Source organism: Poecilia latipinna, unplaced genomic scaffold (genome assembly GCF_001443285.1).
Source record: "Poecilia latipinna isolate Pla-1442-1.1 unplaced genomic scaffold, P_latipinna-1.0 Scaffold32, whole genome shotgun sequence".
NCBI lineage: Eukaryota > Metazoa > Chordata > Actinopteri > Cyprinodontiformes > Poeciliidae > Poecilia > Poecilia latipinna.
Genome location: NW_015112648.1, coordinates 277,085 through 305,036, shown reverse-complemented (window position 1 = coordinate 305,036; position 27,952 = coordinate 277,085). Strand labels below are relative to the sequence as shown.

Sequence of the window (27,952 nt, the reverse complement as noted above, 5' to 3'; positions counted from 1 at the left end):
AATAATTTCAAAAATTGTAAAAATAAGTACTAATATTTATGTTTCACCTTTTTTAATTGAATTAATAAAATAAAATAATACAGATGTAAATAGTTTTGACATGACCCATAACATAACTCTTGTACAACTCTTGAAAGTCGTTAGTGACTTTCACCTGGTCTCTTTTGAAAACTTTCATGAAATGTTCCTGTGGAGAGTGTATTTTATTATTATTTTTTTGCTTTTAATTTGCAGTGAATGCTTATTTCAGCCAGTATAATCATTTTCTTTCTTTTTCAGAATCCAGCAGGTGCCAATTATCACTGTCTGGCACCTTTTTGTTCCCATGTTTCGCTTCAGAAAAGCTAAACAGTCGGAGGTGATCTAAAAACTGACCTCAGCGTTCATCAAAGTTTATCTCCATGGAAACAATCAAAGTCCAGGGTAAAAATTTTTATAGAAACTATAACTAATGACTCTTTTAATACAAAGTTGCACTAAAAGTTCATTAAAAGTGTAAACTTTGGATTATTTGGCCAATAATGACCTTTTTAATGCAAAGTTTTATTAAAATGTGCACTAAAAGTCCATTAAAAGTGTCAACTTTGCATTAAAAGTGTCATTATTCACCGAATGACATTTCATGACAACAGCCATAGACTCCTTCATGTTCATGACAGGTGCTGTGTCATGTGTATGTCGGTGTTATGTAAAACCCTTCATATAAAATGCTACCGTTTGTCTTTGTTCAGTCTGAATGCTTCACATGTTTGCAGAGACTCAGATGTTTATCTGCAGTTTTCATGTGAGTCAGACTGTCTGTGTGTGCATTAGCCTGCTTATGACAGCAGCATTCTCTGTTTGGGTTGTGTAATGGGCAAAATCAGAAAAAGGTGGTTTGATGTTACGCATACATATTTGAAGCTATATTTTGCTTTCTTCTCTGTGTGCAGCTTTGTTATCTTCAGGAGGATTCTGCTGGCAAACGCTCAGGCCAAATAAAATCTATGAGAAGAGTCGCAGCTGCAGGAGGCGTGTTTTGAAAGCCGATAACAAAAGCTCTTTATCTTTAGTTTTTATAGAAAGAATTCATTTTCAGATTTGTTCCTTCTAAAGTTTAGATCAGTGGAACAAAGTATAAATTTGTCTCATGCATGAGCACTGAATGTGAATGTGGTGGTAAAGGTGTGAAATTTGATCCATGGATGGCTGCACATGGTATTTGACAGCAGTCAGACATACCAGTTCCTCCTCATTATCCTCATGTTTAAACCCCAATCATTTCTGTACTTTTCCATCCTGCTGTCTTCACAGGATAATAAAGCTTTGTTCATTTTAACTCAGATTTTCTGCTCTCTCAAATCTAAATGAATTACACGTCCAGCTGAAGTCGAGAGTGTTTAATGCCAGGTGTCACATGGTTAGAGTCACAGTTAATCATTACCACACTTTCCTATTTATAGCCTCTATTGTTCAAAGCTGTAAGGCAAAAAAGGTCATTATAACCTTTATTATAATAAAGTAAAACTGGAGCAGGCTTTCAAAGTATCATCATTTTGGTTATGTAAGTTACCATTCAGTGAATGTTTTGGTTTTTCTTTTTTCTTGGTTTAAATGGAAACTTTTGACTGTTTAAACAAATTTATTGTTGCATCTATAAGAATAAGCAAGCATTTCTTAGTCACGATTTTGTTTCTTAAAGAAAACCATTTATGGTTGACTCCTAGTTGCATCTGTGCTAAAAGGTGTAACTTTATTCATCAACAAAAAGATTTTTTCTTGAAGACAGACTTTCCTGAAATTTTTCCCAGAGCTCTGAGAAAATTTGACACACATTTGCCTTCAGTCAAATGTGTGATTTCCACACAGTTATCTCCACAGGAAGCAACATCAATAAACGTCAGATAACAATGAGCTCCTTTGGTTAAAGAAACCTCGTTACAAGTCCAATAAGATAGTTGAGGAGACAGTTTCTTAACTTTTTTAATGGAAAAACACCGAGCCACTGAATCAATGTTTGGAAAATTATCTTCCTGAAGTTTTGTGTACAATTTGAGTAAAATGTGTTTGTATAAAATCGGTGTTTTACAGTTAATTAAACAAATGTACTTTTTGACATTCATTATTTTAATGGACCAGACTGTTAGTAAATCTGATTTGCTGCATGTGTCACCCCAGGGATTCTTGCTTATCTTCACAGGAAGACTTTGCGATAAATAAAATCAAATTAAAATTTCTATGGCTTTATAAGTTATAGTAAGCAAGGTTTATAGTTGACGCTAGAAGTTGGTGGATCAGTCCAAAAATGTTGTTATTGATACCAAGTCTGTATTGGATCGATAATAGCATGGTAAGATCAATACTTTCAGATTTCTTCTTGAAAAAGTGTTGTGTTTTTCTCAATTTATTAGACTTAGATTTCTTTAACCTGGTAAAGTCTGAATTATTTGTATTCTAAGAGTCTGTTCATGATTTTTACCATCACTGTGAATTGATTTTAGTTTCAGTGGAAATATTTTTCCGATTTTTGTGTGTTTTTGTCAGAGAAGCATCCGGCTTGTCAGGAGGTCATCTGGACATTGGTGTGTTTCCACGAATCTCCAAGCAGCCAAAACACAACCTTTTCTGACCAGGTTGTGAGTGAAAACTGATCTATGCTTTTTGGAAACACACACAAGATGTAAGTCAACATATAGAAGTGCAGCCGCTGTGTTAGTAAACTAAATAAACTTTCCAGCAATAAACAAGAAGAAAACGTATCATCAACACAAAGGTCTTACCTGCAGCGCAGCATGAATCCAAATTCCACTGAATAAAAAAATACATGGACACAGAGACATTTTTTAAGTTTTTGAATATTAAATGTTTCTTCATTTTAAGTTAAATTGTTGTTTGAAATGCTCAACTGCACTGCAAAAACATAAAACCTCCCCTAATGTTTTTGGTCTTTCGTAGTTTATAGTGCAAATATCTGAGAACTGTGAAAATAAGACAAAACTAACTTTTCAGTAAGATATAGAAGCTTGTTTTAAGTTTATAAATCCTTAATATTGATGAAAAAGTTTTAGTTTCACTGGCTGATTTCATTTACAACATGGGAATAACGTCTTATTTGAAATAATCTGCAGTGGAACCAGTTCTTTTTCATCAACATTAAGAAATTATCTACTTAACACAAGCTGCTGTCTTGTTGAAAAGGTATTTGTAAATTAATTTTATCTTAATTCAAGTGTACTAAAATGTTTGCACTAGAAACTAGATCAAAAATACTTGGTAGGATTTTGTGTTTTTGCAGTGTATAGTGGAAATTCTTATTTTTGTAGATTTAAACTTTTATTAAAAAATACAGGAAAAGGATTTCTGTGACTTTAAAATGACTGATGAAATAAATTGTGGCTTGACACCTCTGTAGAAGTGTTATATACAAGAATATAGTTGTTATGTTCTCTCAGCTTCCTCTTGAAGACACCCTACTGATTTTATGGGCTTTAAGTGAGCTAACTTTGTGAGCAGTAGTGGACTAACACCGGAAGACAACATGGCTCCCTAAGTCCACAGTGACTGAGGCACAATCATCTCGGACCACCCAGATGATCAGATATATTTATAAATATCAAATAAATTGTGCTTTAATTAAACTCATCACTTTGCCGGGCGTTTGCAGATGCAACTCAGTATTTCAGTTATACTTCCTCTTTAATGAAATGACAAATTTCTATAGATGAATGCAAAATCACAATGACTGTGCATTATGTTCTCCAGTTATTGTTGCAGTCAGAAATGGTCAGAAGTCAGAAATAGTCAGAAATAGCCTACAGATATGAAGTATTTGTCTTTTTAATGTGTGTTTTTATGAAAGGTGATCTTGCTGATTTCGCCACAAGTCTTCTTAGTGAAAGACAAAGCAGCTAAGAGATTGTCAGTCAGCAGGAGAGCATGTAAAGCAATCAAAATTTAACCTGAGCCGACCAACCCAGCCGACTCTGTAGTTTTCCACTCACGTGCATGTTGGGGCACAATTATGGCCAGCGGGGGTTCAAAGACAACTGTGAGCAGCACGCACGCACACACACACACACGCACGCACATGCACACACAGATGCACGCACACACACACACACACACACACACACACAGATGCACGCACGCACACACACACACAGATGCACACACACACGCACGCACACACACAGATGCACGCACGCACACGCACGCACACACACAGATGCACGCACGCACACGCACGCACACACACACCCAGAGATACAGTAAGTAATGAATGTTTTACTGTTTGCAACTTAACACAAACATCCTCCTTTAAGTGAAAACTTATCTGTGTATATTGCAATGTGCATTTAGTGTGTGTTATTTGAATGCAGCCATAATATGTTTGGACAAAACCTGTCTACACACATTCTTGTAGAAATAAGAGAAGGAGTGCTGTAGATAAGAAAGGAGGCATCTGGTGGATTTCAACATATTAATTTAGCTATATTTTGTAAATTACTTTACACACTTCATCCTTTTTTGACATGAACACATTTCAGAAACAATAGACTCAACACAGCCTCAGTTATTACAGCTAGAAACTAATGATCAGGCCTGAAATCTGGGTAGTGATGGGCTCATCTGAACCTTCAGAGCCACATAAAGAAAGTTACAGAGTCAGGCTTTTGTCATCTGAAGAACATTGCAGGATTAAAAGACTAATGTCCCAGCAAAATCTGGAGAAACTCATCCATTTGCTTTGCAAAATGATCCAGAACGCTGCTGCTTGTGTTCTCACTGAAACCAGGAAGATAGAGCTCATCACCCCAGTTCTAAAGTCCTTTCACTGGCCCAAAGCTCAGAGAATAGACTTTAAAATACTATTGTTACTCAACGGCTTGTTACTTATCTTATTAAAGATCTGCTGCTTTCATGTCAGCCTTGTCAGACCACTCAGGCCCTCTGGTTCTGGTTCTGGTCTGCATCCCCAAAACCAACAAGCAACCTGCAAAACACTTAAATCAAGACAGAAAACCCATTTGTTTAGAGAAGTATCTGATTATTAACTGTAACATCATAAAGGGTAGTCTATTATTAGCCTGTCGTTGTTTCCCCTTGTTATCGCAATGCAAAGTTTTTTGCTTGTTTTTTTAAATTCCTTCAAATTGTATAAAAACTTTTTTTTTTGCTGAAAATGTACTATGCAAATAAAAATGCCTGCAAGAACTAAGTAGTTGTTTCAGAACCAAATTATTTCATTGTTTAAATATTATTGAAAAGTTAATTCATTTTAGTGATTCAATTTAAATAGTACAGATTCACAGAGAAATATCAAGTACTTTTCAAGTCTTTATATTTTGTCAATTTTGTTAATTTCGGTTTACAGGAAATAAAACCAAAAATGTTAAATGCTACATTAGACCACCAAAAAAATATTTTAACAAAGAAATATCAGCTGACTGAAAACTATTTCCATGTAGTATACAGTGTATTCACACAATGCTTGTTCTGGGCTCCATTTTGTGCAAAATACTGAACATGTGGCATGCAGAGTAAGCTGTGGCTTGACACCTCTGCAGAAGTAGAGGAATATAGTTGGTTCTTGTATCTCTCAGCTTCCTCTTGAAGACACCCTACTGATTTTATGGGCTTTAAGTGAGCTAACTTTGTGAGCAATAGTGGACTAACACCGGAAGACAACATGGCTCCCTAAGTCCACAGTGACTGAGGCACAATCATCTCGGACCATCCAGATGATCAGATATATTTCTAAATAACAAATAAATTGTGCTTTAATTAAGAATTTTTGTAAGATGCTTCAGCTATTAGCTGCGTTTCGTCTTCTTCGTCTTTTCCGCCAGTAGTATGGTAACATCTGGTTGTTGATCACATGACTTGTGTGACGAGAAGAAGGGTTTCCGTTGCAGTTTTGCGAGATACAGCTGAAAAACCAGATCGTCCTAGCCCCAAAACTTTCTCGAAAAACGTGAGTCTTTCCCTTTCTTGAAATCGGCATATTTCCATAAATCAAGTTTATTTTCATAATTCCAATTTGCACAATTAATGAAAAGGCAGCCAATGTCTGTGATTCAAACAATGCTATAGCTTTAGCAGTGTAGCCGTTGAAGTTCAGTTAGCTATTAGCAACATTAGCTAATGAGCATCTAATATCAGTTCCAGCAGGGAAAGACATTCCCAACTCTTTTAAATCCACTCTATGAAACTGCAGAAAATGAAGGCCGTATAATCAAAGCTAGAAAGAAAGATCATAAATATATTATATTACATTATATATTAAAAGTATCATTTGAAAATAAACACCAATAAGTAGATATTAAACATACGTTTCATTAAGCCCACCTTTCTGTAGGAAGTATGTTTTTTAATCGTCTGATCTAATTAAAAATTTAAATGCCGTGTTTCCACTACCTATAAGTGGGAAATCATAACAGAAACAAAGGCAACAAACAAACAAACAAACCCCCATTTGTGTGTAATTAATTTGATATGTTTCACTTAGTGGCAAAGTTCCTGAAAAATGGGTTTTTCAGTAATGAATTAATTAAATGGGTCTGTGTAGATTTATGCAGCAGAGATTGCATATTACACTTTAAAAAAAGCAGGAAAATTTAAAAAGTTTGCATCTCCCACAGGTGTCAGCAACCTTCACCTCCAGAGCTACAAGTAGCTCATTGAATCTTTATAACTTTGGCTAAAAATTCTAAAGAACTCATATTTTAAAATATGGATATATTTACAAATGCAAGTTTTAATAATTTTCTTGTAGAATAATTGCATTGAATTTCCAAAGAATGACACTAAAAGCACCAGTGATATTTTTTAGATCTGTTTTCCTGTCTTTAGGCTTAAAATTATGTTTATTTACATAATTTTGCACAAATATCAGAATCTTACAGAAGACAATCTTCTTTGTAGATGGATATATTTTTAGAAATCTAACAATAAGAGCTAAAATAGATTAAGACAAGATCAAAATTGTGTTTTTTCAAATGGTCATTTTATATTAAGGTTCAAGTAAGTTTAATTGTGCTTGACTGAAGTAAAAAAAAAAAAAAAAAAAAAAACTCTGGTTGCAAAGGTTGCAGATAGCTGATCTCACTGGCCAGAGGCAAAACAGATGCTTTGGGCCCCCTGCTGGACGAAACTTCCTCAGCACTTTACATAATAAAAATAAATAAATGTACTAGTTGTAGAAAGAATATCTTAATATATCTATACTCATGTCATTAAACTCAGTTTAATTGTATAGTTTAAACATTTTTAACATTTTCATACATTGAAGTAAGATTTGATATTATAGAATAAATAAATACACTGTTGAATATCATTTGTATGCATAATAATTGAAATACCACTGGAAATGTACAAATTTACTTATGATTTACACAGGTCAATAGTTTATTTTGTTAAAAATAAATTGTATAAAGAACATATTTGAAATGTGTGTGCATACAATTTTAACTAAATATCTACACAATTTATTAATTCGTATCTTTATCTTAATTGTGGTCCGTTGGACCTCCATACTTTCTTCTTGTTGCCTCTGTTCTGTAAAATGTGTTTCGTTGTCTAGACTGAAATATGAAGTAGTAGAAGAAGAAAAAGGCTGCTTTCACCTCCTACTTAATGCTCACAGCCAAAGAGCGCACCGACAGCTAGATGACTCACCACCTTCTATTTTTAAAGAAAATAATCCCGAAGCGTTTTTGGCAGTCTAGAGTTTGATCTGTGCGTGACTTACAGCGCATCATCTGAGCATCTTTAGATTAATTAATCTATGAATACACACAAGTGTCGGTGCTGAGTTTTGGCCAGTGTCCGTTGGCTAGCTAACGTTCACAGTTAGCAAAAGCTTAACAAAGCTATGTTTTAAAATTCTTTTGACCAACAGAGTTAGCGCAAATTACACTAATTTGTTTTCTTTTGCAATTTACAAAAATATATCTATATATGACGTGTGTTCACAACAAATATCTATCAATTATACTTGCCAATATTGTGACAGTTTGTTCTCGCACACTGCTCCATCTCAACAAAGAAACGATCTTTGGCAGTAACAACAAGCCGCAGACTCTGAAACGGGGAAACCCAACATGGTGCGGTAGGTGTGCCTACATCACTTACGCTGTGTCTTCCAGGAAGGAAGTTAAATCTATTTGTGCGAGAGTGTGTGTGTGTGTGTGTGTGTGTGTGTTTTTTTTCTTTTCTTTTCTTCAACATTTCTGCCTCGATGTGACTTCTTGTGAAGTTTAAAACTAGTGTGGAGAAGCCGGTAGATAGCCGGAGCCAACATGTCGGACTCTCTGGAGAGATCTACGAAAATCAACTTGTTAAAAGAGTCGATTGTGAAGAAACTTTGTGAGGTGCTGGATAAATCAAACAGTAAAGGATGGCGAAAACTTGGAGAGATCGTGAGCAGTGACAGGCGGTTTAAAGTCAGGTATGCTGAAAATTACTTTTAACTGTTTGTGCTTGTATGTGCGGTTAAAAACAGTGAAGTTACAGTTTGTGTATAGATATAATTCATCTTTATTGTGAAAAATGATTATGCATTAAAAACTTGAAATGTGATTTGCCATTAACATACCATGATCAGACATAAATACTTGCACTAAGATTGCCTACAGTAAAGCCTGGTGGTGGCAGCATCATCCCTGGCGTTACTTAAGATGTAACTGAGGATGAGATTATGAAAAGCTCAAAATAAAAGTCAGTTTTGCTTGAAGATAAAGAGGGATGTCACAGCCAGTCCAAGCATACATTAAAATCAGCTAAACGTAGTTTTACAAAATCAAAGTTTGAAATTCAGCAAAGTGTCTTCTGGTCTGGGACGAGGTCCTACCCCAGGTGGAAGAGTTCATGTATCTCGGGGTCAGGGGTGGTCATAGCTTGATTGGTGCCCTGGGCAGTCTGCGTTCAGAGTGCCCCCAATGTCCCGCTTTGCAATTTCCCCAATCAAACCAAGCCTATCGGTCTAAGGTTCTCTAACAATGTGTGAAAACATCGTTAGAGAACTTTTGTAAATATTCTCAAATCAAGATGAGGGATTGCTGAAGTCTGTCATGGTTAAATTTTTTGGATCATACAAATCTGACATTTTATCAGTTTTGTGAGCCACTGTAAAATAATGTTTGTGATAAGTTATAAAGTACTGAGTAGTATTTTTTTATATTTTAGTTGATTAATCTAATGATTATTCTGACTATTAATCAGATAAAATATTGTCACGACCTGCAGTTTTCATTTAGTCTCTTAAACTTATTTGACACAACATTAGAAATGTATTAAGATACTAATAAACAAATAATTCCTTTTTAAACAGGAAAAATAAAAGTTTTGTTTTGCTTAAAATGCATGAACAGCATTATTTTGCTGTACGCTTAATCATTTGAAGCAATTCAAATGATTAAGTATTTTTAGATTCATCTGCAGCTAAAAATACATGTGAAAAGCTCAGCGCTTTCTGCTTGACTTGATAGCAATACAGTATAAGGCTAATCTATTGAATATGATTAGCTGATTAATAATTAGATAGCAAAAGGTGCTTAATAGTAGTTGTTTTTTTTTTTGACAGAATTTTAACAAAGTGAAGCTAAAACTGGGCCACTTATGGAGTTCTGTGTAGAAGACATTTACAGACAAAAGTTTTTTTTTATATTAAATGCAAAATGTATATGTGTTTTGTACAGTTTTGCTGAATTACTGCTCTGAATACTGCTTTTTCAGTCTTTATCCTCCAGTTGATGATTAATTGATTACTAAATTATGTGACGATTATTTTAATAATAAAGATTAATCGTGTCAGACCCAGTTTCTCTGCATTATTAATCAGAGTTTGACCTTTTCTTTCATCCTTCAGCTCAGATGACATGGAGATGTGTTCCCTCAGGGTGCTGGAGGTGGAAGGCAGCCCTAGCCTGATGCTGCTGAGGCTCATGGGAGAGCGAGGCTGCACTATGGGTCACCTCACCGACTACCTCCAAACTCTGGGCAACTCGGACGCCCTGCAGTGCCTGAAACCACCAGGTGCTGAGAAACGCACGCTAACCTTTTATTACTGTTTGTAGTTAAGTATTCCAGAGCTCTTTGTTGTCCTTATTTAGCTCAAAGAGGAATTTAAGACTCATGTGGTAACACGCAGGCTGTGGAGAGTACTACTCTGCACACACGTACTCTGCACACACGTGATTAGAAGAAGAGCTCAGTCAGTTTGGTTTTTTTTTTAAAGAGGAAACGAGATGTTTTCTTTAAGAGACATATAGCAGTAAACACAATCCATGTAGTGTTGACTAAACGTAATTTCCAATTAACATTTTATGTTTTTGTTTTTGTTTTGTTCCATAGCATTACAGATCCTCATTCAGCCACAGTCCGTAGCTCTAATTTGTGGCCACAATCTGCGCCTCAGCTGCCATGCAGTGGGAAAATCTCCTGTCCAGTATCAGTGGTTCAAGTCCAGAGAAGAGGTGAGTTGAAACAAACATGGAGGCAAACAACCACTCCAAAGACTGCCAGGTAACAAATAGAGGTTAAAGAAAGATGAGGAGTTCCCATCTGGACTCTTTATTTCATTGTATCTGTGTCAAAATTAATGTTGGGACACATTTAAAATATCTGCAGGGTCTGGTTAATCAAAAACCAACAGAAACAATTTCAATTAAAAAACGTGTTGCTAAATTATTGAATGATGAGGTTTGTTATTTAGGTTATTCAGCCATTTAGGTCTGCAATTAACAATTATTTTACTCATTGATTATTCTGTTGATTAATCTGAGAGTTGGATAAAAGGAGTTTTCATTTAACTTCTTATATATTTTTACACAATATTAGAAATCCATTAAAACATGCAATTAAGCAAATAATTTAATGACTTTTTAAGAAAATAAACTGTAATTGCCTGAAATTTTATATATGTATTTATATTAGCACTGTTGCTGAAATATGAATATATCTAATAACTGTTTTTGCATAACTGTGTAACAGAGGGAAGGATCTTTTCAAAGTCCCTGTTTCCTGATAAAATCAGCTGTTAGAGGAACTGAAAGACCTTTTCTGCATCACATGGAGGCCACTGTTTGCTAATGTTCTTTGTCCTTTAGCTAAGCAAATATGCTTGTTTCATACATGCGGAAATTAAATATTGCTGTCAGTTTTATTTGTCTTAGCCATCAATCACTACTATAAATCTGGTCTGAGTTAGAGAGCTGTGCAATATGTAAAATCACTGTAGTTTGGTAGGATTCCTTAGTTTGCAGCTAACAATTATTTTAGTAACTGATTTATTCTATTCTATTATTCTGTTATTCTATTATCTATTGAGTATCTTGATGATTAGTTGATTAATTGGTCAAAAAATGGTCACATTCTGCAGATTTTTCATTTAACCTCTTTGGGTCTTTTGTGCAGTGTTAGAAATACCTCAAAAGAGGCAAATAAATAATTAAATTAATTTTTAAATACTAAAGTAAACATTTTATTGTCTAAAATGCATTAATATAGGTTTGCTTATTGAATTAGAACTGGGTGAAGCTAAAATGGCCATTTCAGAAGCTTTGGGTAAAACATCTTTAAAGGTGTTCCATCTTAAATGTATGTATATTCTGTACAGTTTTGGCTTAATCACTGCTCTGATTATGCTGCTTTTTTGTTCGTTTGTTTTTTGTTTTTTTGTTGTTGTTTTTTTTAGCAAATGTTCTTTTTTAGAGTCTGTATATTCCAGTCAATGATTAATCAGTTACTAAATTAGTTAAAGATTATTTCAGTGATTGATTAATCGCAATTATTTGTTTCAGCCTTACAGCTAATATATATTTTTAGTGGCTAAGATACCAAACCTTATGCTGTGTGGTGGAGACATTCTGAAATTAGAAACAACTAGAGTCACAAATATGTAGGTTAATCATAAATTATATCAAATTATAAATTATATCAAATATTGTAATCTTCAGCAATGGAATCTCAATTACTTATTGTCCTGAAATAATGTATTCCTAGTCTAAGTGGAGTTGTTTGTTGCTTTTAATGATGTTTAGTGAACTTTATTTAGAGAATGAAACCACATTGTTTCTGTTCCACGTGCTGCTTTTTAAGGATTTCCAATCAAGATTTCCACTTAAATTCAAATGCAAATTCTTACACTTCTTTGGGCTTACCTATTTTTATCATAGCTTTGCATTATCTTTTTCTAAATCAAAGTGTTTTACTATTTTGGCAATAAGAGCCATATCTGTGCACCAGAAGTATATATCTACAAAAAACATTGTGAAAAGAAATTTACAGTGAGTTTAAACTCTGAAGTGAAATAACAAACAGGCTTGGGCTTGATCTCTCCATCAGTGGCACTTGTTTAAAGCAGCAAACAAAACCCTTTTGCAATCTTTCTGAAACTTTATGAACTTGTTTCAGGTTAATCTGCCTGCTTGCGCTAAAATACTAACTAAAAATAGCTCTGATAGAAGTTAAAACAAAGCATTCACTGCAAGACAAACTTTCTGGATGATCTCTTTTTGTTTACATTTACTTTATGAAACAGATTTTTCATAAAATTAAAAGCCTTCCCAGTAGATATAAAAAAAACCAGGAATCATTTATCTGGCAGATGATAGAAATTCATTTGATTTTGATTAAACTTATTGCAATAAGGCTTTCTGTTTATTATCATTACGTCTAATTACAAATAAATCCAAAGCTTAGTGTAAAAACAAAACTCAAACAAAAAAGAAACGCAGAACAAACACTTTCACATCCTTGTGAAGGAACATTGGCCCTCTCGTCTTTACCTCTTTGCAGCATCGCTTCAGTTAATTAACGTTTCTACATATCTCACTCAAAGTCTTACCAAACCTTTAAATCAGATTGAGGTCTGGAGTTTGATTGGTCCATTGCAACATTCTGATTATTATCTTTCCAGCCATTGTGCTTTACATTTGTTGTGTTCAGCAATAATTTTCAACACTGATGACCAAATTTGGGCTGGTTTTTGCTAAAATGTTGACTTGAAAAGACTTTTTTTATGCAGATGAGGTTGATTAATGACTGCAAGAGACCCACATCTTGTGGCTCCAAATTATCACTCTTCTTCCACCATACTTAACAACTTGAATTAGATGTTTGCAGTGATGTGTTTGAATTTAAGAAAAGCATTTTCACCTGAAATAAACATTATTCCAGAAGACATGTGTTCCATTCAGATGCAACTTTGCAAACTTTAATCTTGCTGCCAAGATGTTTTTTTTTTTTTCTGACAAGCTTCCCAAACAAGTCATCCTACTTCAGTCTATTCATAATTGTCCTGTTATGAACTTTAGCATTTGCCATGCTAAGTGCGACCCAGAAAGTCCCAGATGGAAGCTCTTATTTTTATTTTTGTCCATTTTTTTAAGCATTGCACATTCTGACCTCAGGGTAAATTTTTTGGAACTTCCATTACTGGTAATATTAGCAACGAAATGGTTCCCTAACCCTGATGATCAGCAACAGTCGGGTTGCATTCACACCAACCCTGTTTAATCTGCTGTAATCAAGCTCTATTTTGTTTGTCTAGAAAGTCCATTTCATTGGGGAGGTGTGAATGCTCAGCCGAACTCTGATGTGGACCGAAAAAGCAATCTCTGGTTCACCTAAAAGCCTTGGTCTCAGTTTGGTTGAAGTGAACCAAACTGAGACCAAGGTGCGATTCGAATGCATATGTAAATGCAGAGACCGCTCCAAAAGCAGGAAGTGGGCAACAGTGCAGGGCATTCTGGGTAAATACAACTAAAACAAACTTGTGAGTCTAACGCTAGATGAAAAGATGGGATGTGATCTTTCATAGACGACAAAACAGAAATCCTACAACTACTAAAATCTGACTCAACTCCATGTTGTTTACATTTTGTGAAGAAGGAAGCTGCGCTCATGTCTTCTTCAGAGGTTTTCATGTCGTTTCCTTCAGTGATGCTTGGTGCAGCGCCACCACAGGCGAGGAGGAGAACAGCTTTTTCAAAGTGTGAAAGCGAACTGCACAGCTGAAAATAAAACAAATGTTCCAACTTTGGTCAGTCGAACCAGCAAACTGCCAAAACTGCTGCAATTATTAGAGGTGGTCACCAATTATGGTGATTACCAATTATAAGAGTTCATTAGCGGCAGTGATGTTCATTGTTAAAGTAAATTCTATGGAAACATCAGAGGTGGACTTGACATTTTGAGTCACAGCTTTTCCATTCTGCTTTCATCTTTGACTTATTTATAGAGAGAAAAAATGAAGTAAAGATACTGCACCAGCATGATTTTCATTTTCATTACCTCAGGTTCCAAACAGCTTCTCTCCAGAGCTTCTGATAAGTCCAGTCCAGCTGAAGGATGCCGGCTTTTACATCTGCAGGGTCAACTGTGGCGATGCTTGTGAATTCAGCCAGTGGGCTCAGGTGGACGTCCTAAATGTCACCATGTCTTATGGTGAGACTAGCACTGCAAAAACACAACGTTTTACCAAGTACTTTAGTCTAGTTTCCAGTGCAAACAACTTAGTTCACTTCAAATAAGACGAAACTAAATTGCAACTAAGTTTTCAGCAAGATATATAAGCTTGTTTTAGGTCAATAAAAAATTACTTGTTCCATTGGCAGATTATTTCAGTTATAACAAGACATTTTCCCCACATTATAAGGGAAATAAACTCCCAGTGAAACTTGTGATTTTTCTTCAATATTAAGGAATTATAGACTTATAACAAGGTCATATTTCTTGCTGAGAAATTACTTGTAAGTTGGTCTTGTTTTATATCGAGTGTATTAAGATATTTGGACTCAAAGCTAGAACAAAAGTACTTGGTTTGGGAAAGTTTTCACCAGTTCCTGCTGTTTTTCTTTCCGTATTATAACAGCTGAACCATGTAGTGTTTAAATCAGTTGTTGTATTTGCATGCAGGAAATGTTGTGTTTTCCTCCAACAGCCCCAGGACAGAGTTATCAGTCCATAGATGGACGGCTGAAGTTGGCAATCCATCCTCAGTCCCAGCGGCTGCATGTTGGGGAAACCCTGCAGCTGGAGTGTGGTGCTGTGGGCCGGCCGATCCCTCGATACCAGTGGCACAGGAACGGAGTGCCGATCCCAAACGCCACAAAGAGAAAACTCATGGTGATCTTTCATTTTTAATTTAAGGGGCAATGTTATGTCAAATCAACTTTTTTGAGCTTTACATCAGGTTACAATGTTATTCTCTCATCAAAAACATATCTGGAGTTGCTTTGATTCTTGCATGCATGTTTGAGAAATCCTTTAATTTCCATGGCAACCATTCAGCTGTGCAAAACGCCTGGTTGGACCCAGCGCCCCCTTTGCTTCTGACGAGGCCTAAGCTTCTGTGCTTCCGCCTCACAGGAGAATCCTCCCTCTCAACTCACCTATTCAGCTCCTTCAGACTAGCCAGCAGCAATTGGCAAACACCTGGTGGAACTGTTCATCTGCTGAACTCATTACCTGAGCTACTTTTCAGTACAAAGCTGGTGACAACAGTTGAAGGGTTAATAGAAGAACGCTGTGGTGATGACTTCTTGAAGGCAAAGTTTCAAAAAGAACAGGAATTTTTAAAGAGATGTCCATTTACTGAAGTCAAATTTCTCTCTCTCTACATATATATGTATATATATATATACACACACACACACACACACACACACACAGAGAGAGAGAGAATTTAAAACAGTTGAAGGTAGGGATGGGCATGTATCGTACCATTTACCATTTATCTTGATAAATTTCTTACCATGAAGCGAAGTTTGATTTATCATTGTCACAATAAATTTCAATTAACAATATTTAAAAAAAACCAAAACTGTTGGGATTGTTAATTTTACAATTTTTCCAGAGTTTTTTCATTTAGAGTATCAATAAATATCAATACATTTTACAATATGATTAAACACAGATACTGTAAGCAGTTTAATGATACACTTCTTTATGTGACTGGTGTCCTAAAGAGGCTTTTTTCACATTTTTTCAAGACCAGTTTTTGTGTTTGTGGGCCTATGATTGCTGTGCCATCCAGTTACCTGAAAAAGTCATAGTAAATAGTCACTTTCATCATTATCACTATAGTACTATTAAATATCATGATAAAACTTTAAGTCCATGTCGTCCACCCCTAACTGAAGGTAACAAAGCTACTTGATTGTGTAATAAAATGGCATTATGTGAATGGAAAGCACATAATGCCCCCCTTTAACTAATTTCCTGCTTTTTCATGACGACTCTCTCAAATGAAAGTTTCCTGCGTTTCAGATTCCCCAGGTAATGCAGGACCATCATGGCAGGTATCGCTGCGAGATCAGCAGCAGCACGGAAAGAATGTGGACCAATGAAGTTGATGTTGTGATAGGTACGTTACGCTTTGTTGGTGCTTTTAGCAGCAGCTCTTAACTCACAATGCCTGAGCGTCTGTTTGCTTCTGTTCTCGACTGAAAGCACCGAGGATATCTGTCCAGATTTCAGGGGCAATGGAGTGCTCTGAAGGTAGAGTCGAAAGCGGTGCATGGTGTATAAAAACAGACACACTAACTACAGCCTTGTTCAAGACACTAATGTTCCTCTGGCTGCATCTGGGTCGTAATCGGCACAGCATTCTGGTGGATACTAACCGTTCTTACAAGGTTTCATTTTAAGATGTGATTTGCATGCATTGTGATTTAAATATAGGCCGCGGTTTTCATTTAACACAGTAAGGTGGTGATCAACAAATCCCATGAAAAGACTACAACAATGATGGAACACATTGAACTGAACCAAGATTGCCTTTTATAAAATAATAAAATAGCTCAACACAGTGTTACTTTTTTTTGTTTGTGGAACATGCAGGTGATAAAACCCAGAAAGGTTCATATTTTCTACTGAAATGATTTAAAATCTACTTGAAACACTGAAAAATGTGTGCGCCAATTGTTACAAATAAGTATCTTTTACTGTTTTGAATCACATTCATGTGGCTATTTTTTATAAGAATTGTTTCCAACTGAAGTAAATTTTTATTGCCACCTTAAAAAAGAGGTGGCAATTAATATTTAAGGCTGAATAAAGAGAGACTTGATCCATTTTACAACTCAACAATGGATCACAGTTTGTCATTTTTATTTACTAAACATCTCTACATGACAAGAAGTCTGTGTATATTAATATTTTAATGTTTTAGGTTATTTATGTCAAAGCTGAGTGCACAAAAACTGATGTTAAACAAAACAAAACAAAAAACGTATTTAGTTTTTGGAAATTGCTTTAGTGCAATACAGTTTTAAGAACTCAAAATTTCAAATTAATGTTTTACTTTTTGTGAAGTTAAAAAAAATGCTAATTGGGAAAACAAGAGTTCACATACTGACAACAAAAGTATTTATCCATGAATAAGTATTGAAATCAGAAATAAAAATAGCTTATTGAAATGCTAAATTTAGTTTTTCATGGAATTTGTTGAAAGTTGTAATCAAATATTACTAATTGTCTTTTTAAAAGTAATTCTAACTTAACTCTATTGCATGAAAGTTCCTAAGAACATTCCTAACTTGTCATTTATTTCCTTGTTTATAATTTTCAGCCTGATCCTGTGTGTAAAAGCAAAAAAATGTAATTTATATGATTGTAATGCTTTTGTTTGTTTTATTTCTTTAGATGATATTTACGCCATTGGAGGAGGTAGGATGATTAAAACTCTGCCCAGATTTTTTTCCATTATATTGCAGCTGCTTTAATTTTATTTTCTCTGTTTTGTTGAAAATGTAGATTCCTGTGAACTTTTCCTAAATAGTTTGCCTGAGCAGCTTTACGGTGAGTGACTGGGGTTCATAAAAATCTCCGAAAATTTAAGCAAATATTTGTTTTTCTGCTTGTTTGATGTACAGTTTTACCGATAAATCATCAATTTCATGGTGAATTCTGAAGAAAGGGAGTTGCTGTGATAAGATAAGCTTTTCCTTTATTAATCCCGCAGTGGGGAAATTTACATTGTTACAGCAGTACAGAGGACAGAGCAGAACCAATATAAAAATCTATATATACAAAAAATATAAGTGAATATATGGTGATTTTTATCAGCAGCCACATTGTATCAGACACCCAGATTTATCCTGCTAATTTAAAAAGAAGGAAATACAATCTAAATTGACATTTAACGAGAAAATTATCAGCAGGAAAGAAACGTTCATGTCTCAGAAGTGACTGATGTGCAGATTAACATCAAACAGCTACAAATGTCACTGGTGTTCATCACAGGATGATCTACTTCCTTCCTCTCTCTGTTTTGATTCTTATCACTTTTTCTTCAGAATTCATGGTGGACCCCTCAAAGTGTTGTGTAACCGCTCCATTTATTTGACCTGTTCTGATAAAAAAAGGGATAAATCCAAATGGAAAATGACTTTCTTCATTCTTCAAATTGTCACATGTTTAAATTAATTTATGTTGTTTTAAAATGACTGTAATATCAGTAACAAGCACACTGGGTCTCATTCAAATAACTAAATTTAAGGCTGGTTGTTCTGTTTTTGATTTTTAAGCAAATCTCATGATTTTCTTTCCAAAAACAAATCCAACTAATCAAGAATTGGGGTGAATTATATATATATATATATATAAACCATGTTTATATATAATAAATGTTGATATATTTAACAAAGATGTTAAATATATAATCTTTTTCATCTAATCAAGAACAAGATGTGGTTCTTTTCTGAGTAGAAAATTAATACAGTTTTAAGACACATTCTGTAATCGTTTGTCTTTTATATGCAGCACATGCCTTATTTACCATAAACAACTTGATTTTAGGTAAAGTATGGAGGTGGGGGATTCTCCTCCCCCACACTGTTGTTTTTTATTTATTCATTTTTGTTAAGCATGTTATGAGGCACTGTGGCAAAACCTTTAACTGCTGCTGTGCCAGTTACTCAGCAGGTTGTTGCTAGGTAACCACAAGTTACTGAACAAGTTGTTGCTAGGTAACCAAAGAGTGAGTGAATTAGTTGACCTGTCTTAACTTTGCGGTTCTGGATTGGAGTTCAATTAATATTCTATATATTGAATATTGATTATGCTATCGGACCAATTATCTATAATATGTCTATCACGTTGTATATTGTTATTGATTTATTGTCAAAATTGGCCATTTCAGCCCTACTTCATAAAAGAGGCTGAACAGCAAGTCAAAAGCACTGATTTATTTATTTTTTTTACTTACAGTCTGTACTGGATTGACACAAACTAACAATGTTTAAATAAACACGTCACAGTAGTGGGGTCAGTGACATGCATGTTTCGTTAATTAACCTCTTTAAGTTATATTAGGCATGAGTTCGACTACGAAGATGGATGATTGGATGAAGCCGTAAGGAAAAACATAAGAATTGTCTTTCTAATAAATATTTGGAGTAATAAATGTGTTCTGTTTAAAAAAACAAAACTTAAAAACTGCAGTTTTCTTCTAAGATATTAACTGTTTTTTCCACTCGTTATCCACCTCTGTAGCAGTCTATATTTATTTTTAAACAAACATTCTTATTGGAGATTTTTTTTTCAAATCACACGAAACGACAAAACTGCTCCTTGTAAACATGGCTGTTCATTTAGAGATCTGTTATATTCACAAAACATTCTGTGCTGAGCTGGATACCATGTAACGCACAGAGAAACAAATTCAAGCAATGTTGCTGAGTTCAATATGTACGCCTTATGTAACAGATTAAGTCTATATTGTTTTTATCTCCTTCCATGTTTCATGTCAGCGACTGACAAAGTGGCCCTGCTGATCGGTAACCTGTCATACCAGAACCACCCGCAGCTCAAGGCCCCCATGGTGGACGTGTACGACCTCACCAACCTCCTGCGGCAGCTGAACTTCAAAGTGGTTTCACTGCTGGACCTCACCGAGTCGGAGATGAGGAATGCCGTGGACGAGTTCCTCCTGCTGCTGCATAAGGGGGTTTACGGTGCGGTCAAGTCAAGTCGAGTTTGTTTCTATGACACATTTCAACAACAAGGCAGGTCAAAGCACTCTAAACCATAACGCTATAATACAGTAACCAGTACAGCGTTCTCAAAAGTCTGAACCAGAAGTAATCCACGCCACTGAACCGCCATCTTGGTAGGCAAGCACATAGACAAATGACGGCTTCAAGACCAACAAAAAGAAAGTATTCAAACATTGTAATAGAGTACTAGTTTTATTGTCCTTATATTATTTATAAATTGGATAAGAACGAGGTGAGAGTTGGTTCTAGGCTCGCAGCTTGTTAATTGTTGTCATAGCAACTCCATAGCAACTGTCAGAAACTGAATTTTGCTTCTCCATGCATCAGCATTTTGGATCGGCTGCAGCTGACCTGTGAAGACCCTGTGGCAGTAATCGGTGCTATTAAAGATAAAGGCATCTAGTTTCTCTAGATCTTGCTGAGACATTATTTATTTAAGCCTGGAATGTTCTTCAGGTGATAGAAGGCCGACTTTGTAACTGACTTCATGTTGCTCTGAAGGTTCAGGCCTGAGTCGATGTCTATACCCAGGGTTCGGGTGTTCTGGATTTGATTCACTCTGCTGTTCTGGACATTGGGGCAGGGTTTTCTCACATGCACATCAAATTTAAACACTAAATGTAATTCTTCTTTGATAAGAATCAAAGAAATGACTGATACAGAGGTGTTTGAAATTATTACTTAATGTGAAAGAGGAACGTGCATGTCACCATTGACATTATTTCTTGGCTGCAGTGAGAGATTCTCTTCTTGGGACTTAAACACACCGCTCCATCCTCAGGTCTGCTGTACTACGCTGGACATGGATATGAGAACTACGGGAACAGCTTCATGGTGCCGGTGGACGCACCGAACCCGTACCACTCCGCCAACTGCCTGTGTGTGCAGAGCATCCTGAAGCTGATGCAGGAGAAGGAAACGGGCCTCAATGTTTTTCTGCTGGACATGTGCAGAAAAAGGTGAGGCCACCACCTCTACTTCTACTAAGCTTCCTTGAACAGGTTAGGATAGATCTGTGGGCTATAGGGAATATGTTCATTACACATTTGCACAAAATCATTCTGAGACAATGTCAGCTCTGCCTGTTTTGAGCTCCTTTCAGAATGAGCTGTTTTAGGGCGTCTTGTCACTTTAAATACAAATAAGCTGCTGTTGGCCACGCCCCCAAACGCAACATTTACACTCACACAAGAAAATGGCTGCAAACAGATGCACAATTATACAACCATACATATTTGAAAAGCATCAGTAGAGCCTCCTGCACAACCAACAAGAATCCAGTAAGAGGTTTCTGGATGGTAGGTCAACAACAAAACACTTGTCTTTTCCAGTGGCCATTGTTCAGCGCATACAGCGGTAAAACCAGCTGACCAAATGAGCTGGAGCTCCGCTTCGGTTTCTACGTAACAGGCTGAGCTTGGCTGTGGTTGCTAAGCAACGGTGCAATGCCCCTGGAAAGTAAATTTACATACTGAAGGTTTTTGAAATGACTTACCAAAAACATGAACTCATTGCCAGAAAACGGCTTGGTGTTTTTTTTTAAGCGCTTAGCCTGTTTTTAGAAGCAGTAGAAACCCAAATGGAAGTACAAAAACGTGTAAAATGTGATTTTTTTTTTTCAAAATAGGTCCCTTTTAGATAGACTAGGTTCAGCTTTATGTACAGTTGCTGTTTTAAAAAACTATTATATTTTCACTCTACACATCTGATAATGTTTTATTTGTTCCATACAATTTATATTTTTATTTTCTTTATAAATTTAATCTTTTTTTTTTTTTAGGAATATTCATGATGAAAGCACTCCAAACATCGTCCTGAGAGTCACGGCTAACATTGTCTTTGGATATGCGACGTGAGTCTGCAGCAGGTGTTGTGATTTGAGTTCATTTTGTTGTTTTGGTTCTCTCAGATATTAAATAATTTGTTCTTTGCGTGGCAATGCAGGTGCCAGGACGCTGAGGCCTTTGAGCTGAGCTCCACAGGTTTCACCAACGGCGTGTTCGTTAAGTTTTTAAAGAAGCGGCTGCTGGATGACGAGAAGATCACGGTGGTGCTTGACAGAGTAGCAGAAGGTGAGAAAAGGAAAAGAAGCTGTGCAAAACACAAATGTCAAATGTTGGGGAGTGAATTACTAAATTAGGTTTTTATAACATAATAGATACAAGAGCAGGATTTGTTTGCTTGGGTCGTTGGCTTTAAAGTGACTTTAAAGTGACATAAAGGTACTGTTGGTGAACATATTATGAAGCATTACCATGACATCATTTAAGCTTTAAATGTGACGTATTAAGCTTCTTGAACAGGTTAGGATAAGTCTGTGGGCTATACAAAAAGTGTTCATGTTTTTTTTTCCCACAAAATTATTCTTAGAATGAGCTGTTTTAGGGCGTCTTGTCACTTTAAATACTAATAAGCTGCTGCTGGCCACGCCCCCCAACGCAACATTTACACTCACAAGAAAAAAGCTGCAAACAGATGCACAGTTATACAACTGTACATTTTTGACAAGCATTAGTAGAGCCTCCTGCACATCCAACAAGACAAAACACCTGTCTTTAAAAACAGCCCATGTACAGAGCATACAGCAGTAAAACCAGCTGACCAAACATGCTGGAGCTCCGCTTGGGTTGCTTGGTAACGGGTTGGGCTTTGCTGGGGTTGCTAGGTAACAGCGCAGTGCCAAATGTGACTTGAAAATCAGGAGATTTTTAAAACTGCTCATTTTCCAAACCCTAAAAAACATTAACTTATTGCCAAAAAACAGCTGGGTGATTTCTTTAAAACACTTTGGCTGCTTTTAGAAGCAGTTGAGACCCAAACAGAGATATAGAAATGTGCAAAATGTGAAATTTGCTTATTAAGTCCCCTTAAATGCTCATGAAAACTTTACTATTCTCCTTTGAGTCACTTTTTGTTCCTGGGATGTTTTTCTGGCCAGACATGGGTCAGTTTGACGCCACTAAGGGAAAGCAGGCTCTGGAAATCCGTAGCAGCCTATCGGAGAGGAGGGCGCTGACCGACCCTATTCTGCCCAGCGACAGTGCAGACCTCGTTCACGCTCACAGCCGACAGTGGGCAAAAGCTCATGGTAAGTTTTAAAAGTGTCTAATAATTTCTTATCCGTCGTCAGGGAAGCCTTAAGTTAAACATTGTGGCTCTAAATTATGCATTGACATCAACAGTCTTGTTAAAAAATAAATGAATGTAAATATACTGGGATTCCTCTGGTTTATTCAGTCGCAGCTGATCAGTGAATAAAGGTTGGTGAGGCTGGTTTGTTGATTAGTTTTGGATTTACAAATTGATAATTGGATGATAATAGGTGCTTAATACGAGATTTTTTTAAACAGAATTTGAACCAGGTGAAGCTAAAAGTTTTTTTTAGCTTAAATGCAAAATAAAAGTATTTCTTGTACATTTTAGCTTGATAAATTCAGCAAATGACCTTATTTTTTTGAATCTGTATACTTCAGTTAACAATTAAACAATTACTAAAATAGTTGACGATTATTTTATTAATTGATTAATCGCTTCAGCCATAAATAATAACATTACACAAACCAAACTTGAAGCGTTTCTTTGTTGTTTCAGAGCTTCCTGAAAGCATGAGCCTGAACTTTGACTGCGGCGCTCAGATCAAGCTGGGCTTTGCCGCAGAGTTTTCCAACGTTCTCGTCATTTACACCCACATCGTGAAGAAGCCCGAGGACATGTCCTTCTGCCAGGCTCACGTCACCGACTTCTCTCTGGTCTGCACGCTGCAATGTGCTCCTCTTGATAACTTTACAGATGTTTTGTAATATTTTGAGTTGGAAGGTGAAATCCTGCTGTTTTTACTGCAGGACCTTGATGTTGATCCAAAGGAAATGAACAGAGAGACTCCAGAGGAGACTGGGATTTACCTGCTGTCCAGCAGCCTGCCGCAGCACTGCCTCTACACCAGACTCAGCTCTCTGCAGAAACTCAGGGTAAAAACACAACGAGCACCTTAAATGTCCCCCCGAAATAACCCTCAGGCTGGTTTAACAACATCACTGATTAGCAACATCAGTGATACTTTATGTATTCTCCTTGAGAATAAAAATTAGAAAATATCTGCAGCCACTTTAATTGCAACTAAAAGAAGATAGCAGGTTTATTTTTACAATAAATGGCATCCATGAAGGAGATTCAAGGTGCTGACCAAAATAAACACAAATGACCTTCGAATATTTTCCAAAAACATTCTGCTGATCCCACATGCCTTTCGGAAAATCTTCTGTGAACCAGACAAAAGTCAGCTTTGTTTAGAAGGTGTGTGACCCGTTAAATCTGCTGCAGATGTAAACATCATCCCTGCTGTTAAACACGGTAGTGATGGTGTGATGATTCAGGGCTTCAGGCTTCCTGTGATTAATGGAAACAAGGAATGCTGGTAATCTATTTGTGACTTTTTAGCTCAAACTTATTTAGTTTATTCAGAAGATGAAGCCCTCCATGAAATCTACTTATGAGTGTAACAGCTTTGGAGTGGCCTAGTCAAAGGTGGGACTGGCTGTTCACTTTCAAAAACCCTGCAATGTCACTGACTAATAACAAATCTGATGAAGAGGAGTGTACAAAAAAATGCCTTCCTAGCTATTTAAAATACTTATCAGAAAAGACATGATGGGTTTCATTTGGCACAACAACTTTTTAGGTTGATGAGAAATTACTTTTTCACATAAGGGCTGGTTGGTGCAAATAACTTTATCTTCATTATTTTATCTGAAAAAACAAAAAAAATGTTTAAGGGGGCAAATACTTTTTCTCATCACAAGTGACAATTTTAGCAAAATTCTGCATTTTCAGTTGTAGAAATTCCTTAAATGCTCTCAATATGAAGTTTTCTGTGGCAGCAGCTGCCCAAACAAAAACTAAACACTGCAAAAACACAATCTTACCAAAGTATTGGTTCTACTGGTAGATTGTTTTACTTTTAACATGGAAAAGTTGTCTTGTTACAAATGAAATAATCTGTCAATCGAACAAGTACTTTTTCATCAATATCAAAGAATAATTTACTTAAAATAAGCTCAGATATCATTCTGGAAAGTTACTTTTAAGTTAGTTTTGTCTTATTTCAAACTAGGTAACAATTATTTTGTATGTTTTGTGTTTTTGCAGTGTGTACAACTACATATAAACAGCTAAAAACACAACAGTTTAAAAACAACAGAACACCAAGGTTATTGCTCTCCTTCCAGGCTTGAATGTTGTTTAAGCTTTTTTTTTTTTTTTCAAACTTTTGATTTTGTTTTCTAAACATTTTTTCTCTCTGTTAATCCTTCCCTCAACAGGAGGAGCTGGTTTTCACCGTTTGCCTCCAGGGAACGTTTGCAGCCATGGATGATGACCATCCCATATTCTGGACCAAAAGCGTGAACATCGGGAAGCCGCTGATTGCCCGGCTGGACCTGCACCGGGCCGTGCGGCGGAACAGCTGCCTGCAGACCTGCATGATGCCCCACAGCCCGTCCCAGAGCCCCTGCCACAGCCCGGGCCCGGAGCACCAGCACCACCTGCACCACGGGTCGCACCAGGACTACAACCGCCTGTCCCCGCAGCACGGTTACCTACACATCAGCGAGCACGCTCAGGGCGCAGCGGGCGGCTGCAGCTTCTCCTGCTACGACCAGCTCAGCCAGTGCGACTTTGACCGGGCCTACGAGTCCGACGGACTCCTGAGCTCCCCGGGGAAGCTGAGCATCCCCATCGAGGCGACGGAGGACATCAACGAGCTGCAGGCCGTGTTCATCAGCAGCCTGCACCTTCAGCCGCAGTGACGCGGAGCCTCCAGCTCGTCAAAGGACGGATTTCTGTTCTGCTGCTGTTAAATTACCTTCTGTACCCTTGAATTTCTGAGGATTAGTAGGCTGTATTTAGGCTTTACAGAGCTCCCTACAGGGACACAGGGGACTTTTCTTTGTTATCTCACAAAAGTATTGTGTTCCCTCGCGATAAATTATATTGCAGGGTCATTGTACAAAGAATTAAAAGTACATTTTCGCCAAAAATATTTTGAGACTAATCTGAGAAATTTTCTTGAAAAAAATTTAGAATTTTTGAGTTTCAAAAGTTGAAAATTTGCTAGAAAAAATCTGAAATTTTTACATTAATCTGATAAAATTTCTTGTTAAAAGCTTGCAAATTTCTGTTTCATAATTTTTAATTTGGTAGAAAAAAACTCAAAATGTCTTTTTTTTACAGCAAAGTTTCAACTTTTGAAAGTTCGAAATTTCCAAATTTTTTCCTAGAAATTTTTTTTGACAGAAATGTGTCGCTACTTTTTGTGTATACAATGGCCCTAACACACTGTCGTAATTTTATAAACAGTCACATTGATAACAAATATCAGTTTAAACCTACACATTAAACTTTAAATAAAAATGTGTTTCTACATTCTTCACTTGTTGGAGCTAAAATTGGGTTGAAAATTAATCTATTGATTGGTTGTTCACGGCAGTTTATGTAATATCGTTCATGTTTTCGCCGTTTTGCACATAAATTTCTGGTGCATTTATCCACAAGAAAAGTTAGATAATACCTGGAAAAGCCTTCCAAAACCTTCCCTGATGCTGCATGAACTGACTACTAAATACATTACTACGTAGGAACGCAAAACCATTGTGAGGTAACACAAGAGAAAAAAATTACATAAAACTTTGTGTGTAAAGTTTAATTTTTAAAATATATTTTTAGATAAATGTATTTTTGTAAATTGACATTGTTGAATGTAATTTGTGTTTTCTGTGGATTTGATCGTCACGTTGTATAGGAAGAACAAAATATATTCTAGTTTTTCTCAATTAATTACCCCAAAATAATTGTTTTTAATTCAGAAAATGAAACAAAATTTATTTCTCTGAAACTTTTAATAATTACATAAGACCAATAAAAAAACATAAATTAAGATTTATTTTATTTTTCTTTATGCATACTATAGCTTACAGGACCAAATCATTTTCACAGTTATCCTGCAGACTCTCTCAGCCTCCACATGGATGATAAACCCCAAATGATCACTGGAAAATAAACTGGCTGATTCCAAGCGCAGTAATGGAAAGTTTAGTGGAAGGAAACTACACCTTTGAGAGGATTGTTAAGCAAAACCAATCCAAGAGTTTGACAGATTCACAAGGTGTGGATTGCAGCCGGAGTCAGAACAAATCCTGCACTCATTTTTCATTTAAACCCATAAAGATCTGGATTTTGAAAAGTTTTAACCTTGGAGTAAAAAATACTGCCTGTCAGGACTGAGTAAGTTTCCAGCTGTGTTACAGACCAGAGAAACAAAATCATTTCCATAAAGTAACACAAAATGTTTCCAAGTATCTTTGGTTTAGTTTCTAGTTCAAATATCTTTGTAAACTTGAAATAAGATAAAAATAACAAGTAACTTTTTAGCAAGAAATATGAGCTTGATTTAAGTTAATAATTCCTGAATATTTATGAAAAATTACTGCTTCTACTGGTCGATTATTTCATTTATAGCAAAACATTGTTTCCATGTCATAAGTGAAATAATCAGCTAGTGTAACCAGTATTAAATCATCAATATTAAGGAATTATTTACTTAAAACAAGCTTCTGTACTTTAATGAAAAGTTAGTTTTCTTATTTTCAGTGTACTAAGATATTTGCACTAGAAACTAAACCAAAAATACTTTGTAAACATAAAGATAATCCTGTAGAAATTAAATATAATAAAAAACATTGAGTATTACTCAGTATTTGTTTTTTGCAGACTTTAAAACTGTTTGTTACTGTTTAAAATGCTCATTTCCTGTATAAAGCCACAGTACATCATTTATTTAGTTGGCTTTCATAACAGAACAGTTCCCTGTCCTTGTGCTGCTCACAAAGGGAGGCCGCCTGCTCATGTTACTCGTTCCTGCCAGATCCTCTCAGATAACAGAAAGAAACTCTCCAGCAGAATGTAGCGGCTTTATC

General features: G+C 36.0%; 1 protein-coding gene and 1 long non-coding RNA gene across 4 annotated transcripts in view; both read left to right on the top strand.

The window, feature by feature from the left end:
• The window catches only part of LOC106953166 (uncharacterized), a 6,294-nt gene extending 4,973 nt beyond the window's left edge, over positions 1–1,321 (top strand). For both annotated transcript variants that reach the window (XR_001426140.1, XR_001426141.1), the window contains exons 2-3: positions 280–423; positions 933–1,321. This is a non-coding gene — a long non-coding RNA (uncharacterized LOC106953166). The remainder of the gene's footprint in view (positions 1–279; positions 424–932) is intronic.
• Positions 1,322–5,863: 4,542 nt separating this feature from the next.
• On the top strand, positions 5,864–26,530 carry malt1 (MALT paracaspase 1). Of its 2 annotated transcripts, XM_015041724.1 has the most exons (19): positions 5,864–5,953; positions 7,994–8,089; positions 8,237–8,428; positions 9,848–10,014; positions 10,333–10,454; positions 14,280–14,427; positions 14,924–15,108; positions 16,252–16,348; positions 16,435–16,482; positions 17,629–17,652; positions 17,740–17,784; positions 19,737–19,940; positions 20,764–20,941; positions 21,763–21,834; positions 21,927–22,054; positions 22,921–23,070; positions 23,574–23,731; positions 23,825–23,950; positions 25,301–26,530. In XM_015041724.1, exons 3-19 carry the CDS (start codon positions 8,280–8,282, stop codon positions 25,784–25,786), a joined length of 2,487 nt encoding a protein of 828 aa, XP_014897210.1. In that variant the 5' UTR covers positions 5,864–5,953; positions 7,994–8,089; positions 8,237–8,279; the 3' UTR covers positions 25,787–26,530. The 2 variants fall into 2 exon arrangements, with proteins under 2 accessions (XP_014897210.1, XP_014897219.1); XM_015041733.1 differs by lacking the exon at positions 16,435–16,482.
• Positions 26,531–27,952: the final 1,422 nt, after the last annotated feature.

Excerpts from the sequence above, each read along its gene's own strand:
- malt1 (XM_015041724.1), top strand. The coding sequence starts at position 8,280 with ATGTCGGACTCTCTGGAGAGATCTACGAAAATCAACTTGTTAAAAGAG. Across the intron at positions 8,429-9,847 it reads GACAGGCGGTTTAAAGTCAG|CTCAGATGACATGGAGATGT; the intron begins GTATGCTGAAAA and ends TTCATCCTTCAG. Across the intron at positions 23,071-23,573 it reads ACAGTGGGCAAAAGCTCATG|AGCTTCCTGAAAGCATGAGC; the intron begins GTAAGTTTTAAA and ends TTGTTGTTTCAG.